Source organism: Schistocerca piceifrons, chromosome 4 (assembly GCF_021461385.2).
Source record: "Schistocerca piceifrons isolate TAMUIC-IGC-003096 chromosome 4, iqSchPice1.1, whole genome shotgun sequence".
Taxonomy (NCBI): domain Eukaryota; kingdom Metazoa; phylum Arthropoda; class Insecta; order Orthoptera; family Acrididae; genus Schistocerca; species Schistocerca piceifrons.
Window position 1 is genome coordinate 74,535,759 of NC_060141.1, and position 12,370 is coordinate 74,548,128.

The window sequence follows — 12,370 nt, forward strand, 5'->3', positions numbered from 1 at the left end:
ATCTTACCACTGTGCCACCTTGCTGGAGGAGTGAGGTTATGAGATTTCAGAACACAAAACTGTTCTGTCTAACCCACATTTATTTTGCTAATTGCTGTAGTGACTAACAAAAAGATAACCAGAATCAATCCCAAACTGTAACACTGAATAACTATGCATTTTTTTCTGCATTCAGTTCCAACAGTTAACTGATGACATCTGATAAAAGCCTCAAGTTCATTCAGGAGCAACTGAGAATTTAGTCTTTTCTGCCACATGGACTAAAATTATTGTTGGCATTATCAAACAAATCACTCATTTGTAGATAGTGCACGGCTAAAATTAAGTGTGTTCTCACACTTACATCTCAACAGTTTCACATAAATGTTCGGACAGCTTAAATGATATCAGCAGTGCGAAATGACTGGCATCCAAATAAGAAAAAAATTGCACTAACTGCAGGACACTGGACAGAAACCAAGCAAATCTCTGATTACTAAACAACCACATCTTAATTTACAGTACATTTTGCTATTACAGGGTGTATACGTGGACAAGCAAAAAAAATTCCTGGGTTTTTCCCGGATTTCCCGGTTGAAAATACACTTTCTCCCGGGTGACAGTATATTTTCCCTTATCAATCCTTTGAATGGTTATGGTTTTATAGATGGGCATACAATTTCCCGGCACTTTAGAAAACAAAACTCAAGGAAAAAGACACGTTTTGGAAATATCTTTGATGTGCAGCAACATGTACGCTGCGTATTTGCGTATTAGAACAGCACACATTGGAATTCCACCAAACACCGCATGTTACTTTCAGAATCATTGATATTGAGATTTCGATGCGCTTTTGTAAGCCGTTCGTAGCTCATGTCACGTGATCTCGCCAGCCGATGACAGCGGATGTTCAGAGTGTAGGACACGTGATGTAGTCAGCCAACAGCAACATCACTGTTAAGTAGCACGAACACACAAACAGGGAAAGTTAATAGTTTAAATTAATATACTTAGTGTTGCTACAAGAAAAGAAAAGCTTTCATATATAATATTGGTCTCAAGCTGCAAGAGAAGTTAAGCTTTCACATATTATGTTCATCTTTTTCGCGCGCGTTACACTTTAAGATATATCACACAAATGTGCCAGTAAAATTTTTAATAATGACATAAATGTCTGATCTTCAGGGTTCGAAATTCTTCTAAATAGCTAGTCATTGAAGAGTTGATTTTTAAATGAGAGTCAAACGCTCTGTGATTTAATAAATTCGTGGTACATTCTTGCACATAGCTCAACGTATGTAAAAGGATATTTGCTTTGAAAGTAACGCTTTTCAAACCACCATTCGCAATATTTTCCCGCGACCTGTTAGAAATAGGTTCGTTTCAGCAGTTGCCAGAGAGCGCAGGTAACAGGCAACATCGCGCTTGGGTAGCTATCATGACGTAAGAAGCCCGTATGTACGTATGTGTAAAACATTGAAAGATCATACATTATGTCATAAAAGAAACAAGACAGTAGAGGATACTGAAAGAGTATCGGAATTACGTGAACCATATTAAAATGTGCACATTTAAAGTGCATACTTAAAGGGCACATTCGTATGTCCAGATTCCCAATGAAATAGACCTCAGGTTGACAGAGGAGATAGAGAAGATCCAAAGAAGAGCGGCGCGTTTCATCACAGGGTTATTTGGTAACCGTGATAGCGTTACGGAGATCTTTAACAAACTCAAGTGGCAGACTCTGCAAGAGAGGCGCTCTGCATCGCGGTGTAGCTTGCTCGCCAGGTTTCGAGAGGGTGCGTTTCTGGATGAGGTATCGAATATATTGCTTCCCCCTACTTATACCTCCCGAGGAGATCACGAATGTAAAATTAGAGAGATTAGAGCGCGCACGGAGGCTTTCAGACAGTCGTTCTTCCCGCGAACCATACGCGACTGGAACAGGAAAGGGAGGTAATGACAGTGGCACGTAAAGTGCCCTCCGCCACACACTGTTGGGCGGCTTGCGGAGTATAAATGTAGATGTAGATATTAAGCTTTTCAGTGTGATTTTTGGGATGTAAATTTTCTTGGAGAACCAGTATTATATCATGTTTGGGTCTTTAAAATAGCATAATGCCATACATGCTAGAAAATGAAAATGTACACTTGAAATGCAGCGAACAGTTGAAACTAGCCAGTACTGTGGAATTAAACATTTCCTTTCAAATACATTGACTGCCTCTGTGCAAAAGGTTAACAAAAGCCTAATTTCTTTAGCAAACAGACAAAAATAATTTCATTGTTCCGCAAGGCGATTAATGTTTGACTGTCAGAAAGGTGGAAATAAAATAAAATCTGAAACTAATGGCATATTTCAGCCTTCCGTAATTATGTGAATGTGTTATAATACACTTGATAGCTCCTGGTCACATATATCCGTTTCTTTATTATTATTATTATTATTATTATTAGACATGAGAGTAAACGAAGGGGAAACAGCAAAATCACTAAATGTAAATATGGGTCATGGGGAAACTACGCAACTATAGCTCAAACTACTTTGCCCATCAGCCCTGGATCTACGACATTTGCGAACCGGGCCAATATTAAAAAAATCGAATTTTCAACATATGTTTATCTTGTACTGCAGATATTTCTGAGAAGTCTGGAACATAAAACATATGTATTCGAGGAAATGTAAGACATATTATTTGGTTTTAAGTATGCCAAAGTGCAGTGCCACACCTCTTCATAAAGCATTTTTCTACCGCACGTCCAAACTACATTCAGGAGGATGGAAATTGAAATGTCCTGTGGAACCTCTCCTGCTCCCAATCGGCCGGTCTGACAGCCTACCCCACTTTAAAAAAATCTCACAATTAATAGCAGATGGGATTATTTGTAATCGAGAGAACAAGAACTCTTCAGAAAATCTGAACTCTTTATTGCCTAATAGCTAATAATTTGCTGTTTTGCGAGACATAAAATTAAATATAGGACATATAAAACCAATACTGACAAGAGATAAGCAAGAAATTACACATTTCTTCAAACCTTAGCTCCTAGCATTTTTTCTCTCTATCTTGCTACAGCTTTACATGCTTTCCTTTCTGCTAAAGAATCTATTACCTCATCAAAGTTCGTCAAATGTTTTGCTACATGAAAAATCGAAATGTCGTTATTTAATACTGAAAAAGCTGTTAATACGAATAATACCCAAGACTGGTGTGGTTTCTCGATCTGATTACGTCTATTTTGTCACTGTCTGCTAGATAAAACAAAATAGGCCTTTCTAATATGGCAGCAATTTTGTAACACACCAAATAAACGAGACTGTTATGGCACAAATGGCCATTTTTATAACACGACAGAATATAATCCAATAAGTACCAATATCAAATGCCTATTAGGCCTACAACAAGCAAAAAGCTTTATGTTAGGAGGTAAGTTTCACATTTCATTCATACGCACCAGCTTCTCAAGCATGAGGTCGAAAAGTAGTATTACGAAATTTTTATATAAATTTGGAATCGTCTTATTCTTCCATAATTTGTGTGATGTCCCCGTTTCTTCTCCTTCCTCATTGTAACAAACAATCTTGTCATCACCAATTCTGTAGCTACTGCTGCCACTGTCAAAATTTGTTCGCCGATTAACTTCACTAATACTGCCAGAATAACAGGTTTAGTTATCCCACGATTATTTTCTGGTTAGGCGTTATTACGTATTCAAACAACACGTTTTCTGCGTTACTTCCAGAATAGAACTTACGCGGCTGCTAGCCGGGGACTGTACTACTGGTCCTTATTAGTGTAGTGATCTGGCCAAAAATTTTCTGTCAAAATTTCGTTTTCTTGGATACACTGAGAAGATAATACATAATCTTTCTCACCTTTATTCGTGTCAGTCTTTTATTTCCACTCTGGTAGTCTGAATCTATGGATTTCGCTAGTAATTATAACAACGTTGATCATTCGCAAACCCAATCAACCGCATAGTTAGACAGCGATTGGCATTCATCCGTTCGGATTTACTCCGCTGAGTTCATATAGCCCGTCCCCTTTTGTCTGAGGAAAGTTTATTTCTAGATGCGACGAGGATTCTCCCGACAGAGATATCACGTACACTATGCATGCATTCAAACGTCAACTTATGATTCATTCAGAAATCATCTTAAAATGTGTTCAGAATGTTCAAAAACCAACAGTGAAGCATTTCAAAATTATATGAATAATCAATAGGCAAATGTGCGCTGGATGCTAGGTGCTTTGTGAAACAACTTGTTTTCCTAAAGAATATGAATTTGGCGCCCCCTTTTCCCGGTAGCATCTAGCTGCTAGCTGCGACTGCTTGCACAGCCAACAGCCACGTTCCTGTAACCGGAATTGGGAGAATCTACTACTCAAACATGACTCAACTGCGCATGCGCATGAGCCCGCGCGTAACTGCTAAAACAAATCGAATGTAAACAGTTGCGACTTCACACTCATTGAAGGCAAATTGTTGTTATGAAGCACTGCATAGTCTTCCTAAAGCCTTTGACACATTTTCAATTGGCAGACGCTTGCATGAGCACTGTGCCATTGTTATATATGGCGCATTTCCTTTGCAATTTAAGTTACTTTCGTTTTTTCTCTCGTTTATGTTTTATTGTTGTATTATTTTGCAGTAGCAGGATACAGTAATATCCTTTGTTAGAGTATCAGTTCTTACCAGTCAAAAATACAAAAATTTAACTGAAAACTAAACAATGAAAAATTCCCAGAATTCTAAAAATATTCCGGGTTTTTTCCAGATCTCCTGACTCGTATACACCCTGTATTAGAGGATGCTATGCTTTAGCCTCTTATGGTAGTTACAAATATGGGAACATAACTCCATGGAGTATCCTTTTGGTGCTCCATCAGTCTGGTGTCTGACCTCACATCACCCCTGGACAATGTAAGAAAAATTGCTCCACAAAAATTTAACTCCTACAGGACTTCAGCCAGTGCAACTGATAACAATTATCACTAATAAAACAATGTAAAAACATTTACCTTTAATCTCTTATTAATTGCAACTGCCTCTTCCACCTTACGTTTAAGCACATTTTGTTGTTTACAGTGCAATCGTTCCATGCGCTCCAACTGATTTTGGCGACGTCTGTCTTGGTCTCTCAGCCTTATAAGTTCTTTTTCCTTTTGTTGTTTCCAGGCACGGAAGCGTTCATTCTCTGCTCGCATCTGTCTTATGAGGCGAACTTTCGTACTCTTCATATTCTGTTTGGAAACAAATCAGGTGAATGTTTTTGTAAATACTTGTGGAATGCTGTTGAGACTGTATAAAATATAGATATGCTGTACAACACACATGCCCACACCAATTATTGTGACCATGCAACATTTTCTGAAAATTACAAGATTAAGTTGAACTATATGAACAAGTTCTTGTTGAGGAAGTGAGTCATAAAATTAATCAAACCATTTTACAATTACAAAACTATAGTGTGTGTAGTTTATCCAACGGTGCACAAACATATTCAATGATTTATTACACAGTCAAACATATTTCCAGATTGTATCAATACTATCTGCTGAATGATCTGTCATATGTAAATAATAATTTTTCTTTTCCAACATGTCCCTTTCGTGAACAGTACAAGAGTAATCTGCTGCATAAACAATTATCTTCCCCTTCTCTCTATTTCTGATCATTAGTGATCGTACATCACAGTTTTCTTAACTACAGGGTTTCAACTTAAATCCACATGCCTTCTCAGACTGACCCACACAACAACATTGCTTGAAGGTGAAAGAAGGTGCATGCTCATTGGAAAATTATTTTAACACAGAAGTTAACTAATTCTAGGATTTTCTAAATGCTTTAGATGAATGAAGGAAGCATTGGAGGATGACTTATGTAATGGTGCAATTATTTGAGCTCTCACTAGTGTCTCAACAACAACAACAACAACTTATTCTCACCTGAATTTCATTGAAAAGTTTTGATATTTTTTCATCAGATTTTTCTTTAATTTTTATAATTTTTGTCTGCTCACTAATTTTTTTATTCAATTCAGAAATAGTATGTTCCAGTTCCTGCAGCTTCTTCCTGCGTTGTTCAGCAATCCTAGGTAACATAACATCTTAGGTAAAAGCAGTGTCACAAAATATAATAAAATGAATATTAAGTATGATTTACTAACTTGTTTGTGTTACTATTGGTTTGCATATTTTTTAGCATTTGCGTGAGTTCATCTTTCTCTTTCTGCAGAGCAGCTACTTGCTGCTCCAGTTCTTTCAAATTATCTTCATATGTATGACGGATATTGAGTATCTGGTCCGAATTAACTGATAACTGTGTTACTAGTTCCTCCTTCAAAGCAAGAGCTTTATTCAGTTCCTAGAAATAAAAAAAATACAGTAAAATAAAAAAACACAATAAGTAAACATAACTGCAGCTTTATGCACTACCAAAAGTGAATATCACACAATTAAGTTACCAACCATTTATCCATTATGTACATGAGGGTAGATCACTACTGACCTCAAGAGATAGGCACATAGTAAAATTTACTGCTTTTTCAAACAAGATCAGTCTAGTAAAACTGATGGACCACGAGTGTGAAGGGAGCATCGCACGTACATTAAAATCCACTATATTCCACATGCTAATTAAATTTATATCATATTTGCTTGATGTTCTCAAAGAAGTAAAAGCATGCACGCATTCTTTTACTTCTCTGAGAACATCAAGCAAATATGATATAAACTTAAATTCTATATTCAGCACACCCCCACAATATGTACTCTATTAGACCATGCCTCAGATTTGTACTGTCTAAATAACAATTACTTTATAAGAAATATTAAATAGCACAGCAACTTTTTACTACATTGTAATTTTCATATAAGTTCATTCACTATTTTTCACGAGTGATTTTTTCCCCTTACAAGTGAGTTAATAATAAAAGGTCTGAGTCTGTTTGATGAAAGAGACGCTTATGTCACTGTGGCAATTGCGGCAGGGGTTGCATGGAGCTGTCCTATACATGTTGCAATACAACACCTCATTTTCTACTGATTGCAAGCCCAAGATTTTAAAGAGGTTCCAGATTGATACACAAGTGATATGTCTCCCTTATGACATCTTGTTTGTCTCAAATAAGAATTTGCTGCTGGGTTCACTTATGCTACAGAAACATTTCTGAAGTTCGACATCATGTGCAATGTGGTGTGCTGGACCATGACTACTGTTTCCAACTGCTGCAATGTAATATGGTGTCACTCAGTTGCTCTTCAATGGCTATTGTGTTAACAGGAAAGACAACATAAAGTGCCAGAGTTCCTAGAGTGCAAGTGTGTGTGTGTGTGTGTGTGTGTGTGTGTGTGTGTGTGTGTGTGTTGGTATGCCCCTTGCAGTATATTTATGAATGCTTATGTTTTCAAATTCAGGTTGACTGTTGACAAGAAAATTCATTACGAAGATAATGTACTGTGGCTGGCTTCAAGGAGGATTGTAAGGAGTGTGCTGGCACATCCCAGGGCTGAATAGTGGAGGATTCTGAACACAGGCAGCAGCTCCTGAGAGTGATGGCTTGCAGGAGCAATGTACTGGTCAAGAAGAATGTAAGTAAAGATTATGGAGCAAAGTGAATTACCAACGAATAATGGATTTTGAGACATCATTGCTGGCTAACATACTCCATGAGGTGAAATTGCAGTACTGCCGACAAACACATATAAAGCTTTCGGAACTAATAGATCCTTCCTGAGGGAAGTGCAAGGAATAGGTTGCAGAAGGTAAAAAAAGTAAAGGCAATTACTCAGACCCCAAGATTTGATAGACCCACCTGTTAAGAGGACAAGATGAAGTGTTACACATATTCCACACTCTTATGCTTTTAGGCTGACAAAAGATATTCTAAGAGCTGAAAATGTGGTTTAGGCAGTTCTTAAGTGCAAAACATCACACTGTCCGTGGTCTCTCATATTAATGTGCACATGAACAGTTAAATCATGTCAGCTCCAGACATCACCAGGGTGCAACACCGAATAAACCTCTCCACCTGCTGTAGAGGAGCACTTGTTCTTTGGACATCATGGCTTGGCAGTGCCTTGGAGGAAAAAGAGCAAAAAGATGCGTGGTAGAATGTAAATGAAAAAATTGAAAAATATAAGAAATGTGATTTGTTTGATTGCTAATGTGCAAGCAAGACCAGGGGATATATGCAAACAAGGAAAAAATTCTCAGATTTCCCAGGTGAAAATACAATTTTTTGGAATTAAGTGACAGTATACTTTCCCTCCGAACCATAAAACTTGTCAATCCTTTGAATGGTTAATGTTTTGTACACCGGTGTAGAACTTCCCGGCACTTTAAAAATTAAACATAGCAAAAAAAAGAAGAAGCAGAAAAAAAGTAAATAAAATTTGAGAAGCAGCAACATGTACCCTGGATATTTTCATATTACGAAAGTATAAATTTGGACTCCATCAAAAACAGCACATTAGTTTCTGAAGCACTGTAATCAAGATTGCAACATGCTTTTGTAAGTCAGTAAGCCAATCATAGCTCATGTCACATGGTCTCGCCAGATGATGACAGCAGATAATCAGAGCATACGACATGCAATGTAGCCAGTAAGTAGCAACACCACTGTTAAATAGTGCAAACACACAGATAGGAAAAGTTAATGGTTTAAATTAGTATACCAGATGGTTATAATTAAAGTTTCCCTATTTGACACAAACACAGAAACTAATTAGTGTACAAGTACCAAATTTGGTAGCATTAATGTCCAGAGTATGGGGTGCACAATTTCCATGCATCACAGTGCCACCAAACAGTTCCACCTATGGCCACCAGATGCAATGATCAGTAATTGTGATTCATAGTCACACACACCTGACCAGTTGCAGTGCACCTGTTGACGTATCAATATGAGCTTGGACAAAAAGAGCAAGGCATTATTGGTGAAACTCTATTATCAAAACAACAGTAATTCTGCAGCTGCACTCCGAGAATATCACTGGCTGGAAGGATTACAGAAGGGTCCTCTTTCTCCGCCTGCTGTGTGGAGCTTGATGAAGTTCGAATCAACATGAGAACTGGGTGTCACCCCCAGAAGAGGCACACGACCGACCGCACCACAGGTGGTTGCTATGGCAGACAACACTGTGCGCAATTCCCGATCGTCAGGTAGTGCGTGTAGTGTGCCACGACAGTTGAATATCCCATGGTCCACTGTACAGAAGGTGCTTTGAACCATTCTAACATGGTATCCATACAAGATACACATCGTACAGCAGCTTGCACTGCAGGATGCACAACGATGTGTTGACTTCACTCTACACTCTCCACTTTCTGGCCAGGATTGAAGATGATTAGGGCTGGCCCTGGACCATCCTATGGACAGACAAAGTGAGGTGAACACACAATTGTCAAGTGTGGGGATCTTCACCTCCAGTCACTGTGCATGAAGTTGTTTTGTATGGTGAACATGTTGCCGTGTGGTATGGCTTCATGGCTATGTTCATCACTGGCCCATTCTTTTTTGAACAGGCTGACACTCAAGGACCAAAGATGTGCAGTGTGACTGGTCAGTGTTACTGTGATATGCTTTGCCAGCTTGTCATACCCGCATTGCAGGAGAGAGGCCTTGAACTCGCAGTTTTCATGCAAGATGGGGGCCCACTGCACATCACTCGTGAAATTCACCTGCTTCTCAAAAAATTTTGAAACTATCGAATCATCAGCCAATATTTTCCAAATGTCTGGTCAACATGACCACCTGATTCCACTCTCTGCGATTTCTGGTTGTGGGGCTACCTGAAGGACAGGGTTTACCAGGGGAACATTAACACATGTGCTGATATGAAATTTTCTTGGAATACCAGTATTTTATTGCCTCATGTTTGGTTCTTTTATCATGGCATAATGCCATACGTAGCAGAGGGTGAAAACTTGCATTTGAAATTCAGCGAACGGTTGAAACTGATCAATAGTGTGGAATGAAACGATTTTTCAAATAAATATACTGCCTCAGACAAACAGATTAATAAATGCTAAATTTCTGTAGCAAACAGACGTAACTTCACTGTTCTGCTAGGCGATTCACGCTTGACTGCTAAAAACGCGGAAATAAAACTGGGTGTATATGCGGACAAGAAAAAAATTCCCAGTTAAAAATACAATTTTTCCATGTTAAGTGACGGTATACTCTTCCTCGGAACTGTAAAACTTATCGGTCCTTTAAATGGTTATGGTTTTATACACCGGCGTCAGAAAAAAAGATTTTGGAAATTTCATTGATATGTAGCAACATGTGCGCTGCATATTTTCAGATTACGCAAGTATAAATTCGAATCCCACCAAACACCGCACGTTACTTTCCAAAGCATTGAAATTGAGATTGTGATGCGCTTTTGTTAGCCAGTCATGGCTCATGCCACGTAATCTCGTCAGCTGATATTCAGAGCATAGAACACGTCATGTAGTCAGCCAATAGCAATATCACTGTTAAGTAGCGCGTACAAACAAATAGGAAAAGTCAATGGTTTAAAGTAATATACATAGTGTTGATACAAGAGAAGCAAAGCTTTCACATACAATATCGGTCTCTAAGATTAATAAGCTGCAAGAGTAGCTTTCACATATAATGATAATCTCTTTTGCGTGTGTTAGGCTTTCAGATATATCACACAAATGTGCCAAAAAAATTTTTAATAACGACATAAATGTTTAATATTCTGGGCTCAAAACGTTTTTAGATGATTATCCTCAAAGAGTTTATTTTTAAATGAGAGTCAAATGCTCTGTGATTTAAGAAATCCAGCCAACATTCTCACACGTAGCATAATTCATCTTGCATAAAATGTTAACTTACTTTGAAAGTAACGGTTTTCAAGCAATCATTCGCAATATTCTCCCGCGACCTGTTAGACATAGGTTCATATCAGCAGTTGCCAGAGAGTGCCAGATAACAGGCGTCACCGTGCTTTATGTTCGTATGTGTAAATCATTAAAAGATCTTATTTTATGTTATAAAAGAAACAAGACAGCAAAGGATACTCCACGAGCATCAGAATTTCATTAACCATACTAAAATGCACAATTCGGCTTAGCAGATTCGTATGTCCAGATTCGGATAAAATTTTTTTTGGAGTACCAGTACTGTATTAACATGTTTGGTTCTTTATTAAGGCATAATGCCATAAGTGCAAGAAGATGCACATTAAACACTTTGCTTCAAATACATTGATTGCTTCGGCGGAAAAGATTAATAAAAGCTAAATTTCTTTAGCAAACCGAAAAAAATAACTTCATTGTTCTGCAAGGCGACTAATGCTTGACTGTCAGAAAGATGTAAATAAAATAAAATCTGAAAGCAATAATATATTTTACCCTTCCGTAATTATGTGAATGTATTTTAATGCACTTGATAGCTCCCGGCCACTGAAATCCGTTTTGTTTTGCCCACTGAAATCGGTTTTGTTTTCATTTGACGTGAAAGCAATAAACAAAGAGGAAACAGCAAAATCATTAAACTTAAACAAGGGGCTCGTTGAGGCTATCCACCTCCCCACTACAACTCAGTCTGCTTTGTGCATCAGCCCCAGATCAACGGTAATTCAGAACCGCGGCAATAGTACCAATGCGCGACTCAACTGCACATGCGCATGAGCCCGCTCGCTACTGCTCTAACAAATCTAATGTAAACAGTTGTGACGTTACGCTCGTCGGAGGAAATTTGTTCTTATGAAGCATTGCATAAACTTCCTAATCCTTTGACACCTTTTGCTGTTGGCAGACGCTTCTATGAGCACTGTATTTTGTTGTATATGGTGCATTTCCTTTGTGACTTAAGTTTTATTTTCGTTTTTTCCCCCTCTCGTTCATGTTTTATTGCTGTAGTATTATTCTGCAGCAGCGGGAGACAGTACTATCCTTTTTACTGTATTGTTTCTTACCACTCAAAACTAAAACAAAAAAAATTCACGGAATTCTAAAAAATTTCCTGGGTTTTTCCCGGATCTACTGGTTGTCCCAGGTCATATACACCCTGTAAAATAAAATCAGAAAACTGAAACTAACAACACATTTTAGCCTTCTGTACCTATGTGAATGTATTTTAATTCACTTGATAGTTCCCGGCCACAGAAATCCATTTTGTTTTTCTTTGACGTGAAAGCTGTAAACTAAAAGGACAGCAAAATCAACAAACTTGTATACGGATCACTTTGAGACTACCCCCTCCCCACAACAATGCATGATGGCTGTACGCAACCTTGAGCGCGCCAGAAAATTTTTTCCGGGAAGTATCTGGCTGCCTGTTGCTACTGCTGATATGGCTAATAGTTGGCAGAAGCACGAAAAGGTATAACTCTTACACGACTATACTGCGCATGAGCTCGATGGTACC

General features: G+C 38.2%; 1 protein-coding gene across 1 annotated transcript in view; it reads right to left on the minus strand.

Moving 5' to 3' along the window:
- Positions 1 to 12,370, minus strand: part of LOC124795413 (chromosome-associated kinesin KIF4A) — a 274,052-nt gene that overhangs the window by 80,743 nt on the left and 180,939 nt on the right. Inside the window, exons 10-12 of the mRNA XM_047259435.1 lie at positions 6,152 to 6,348; positions 5,931 to 6,075; positions 5,004 to 5,225 (exon numbers count right to left, since the gene is read on the minus strand). Coding sequence (XP_047115391.1) covers positions 5,004 to 5,225; positions 5,931 to 6,075; positions 6,152 to 6,348 — 564 coding nt within the window. The remainder of the gene's footprint in view (positions 1 to 5,003; positions 5,226 to 5,930; positions 6,076 to 6,151; positions 6,349 to 12,370) is intronic.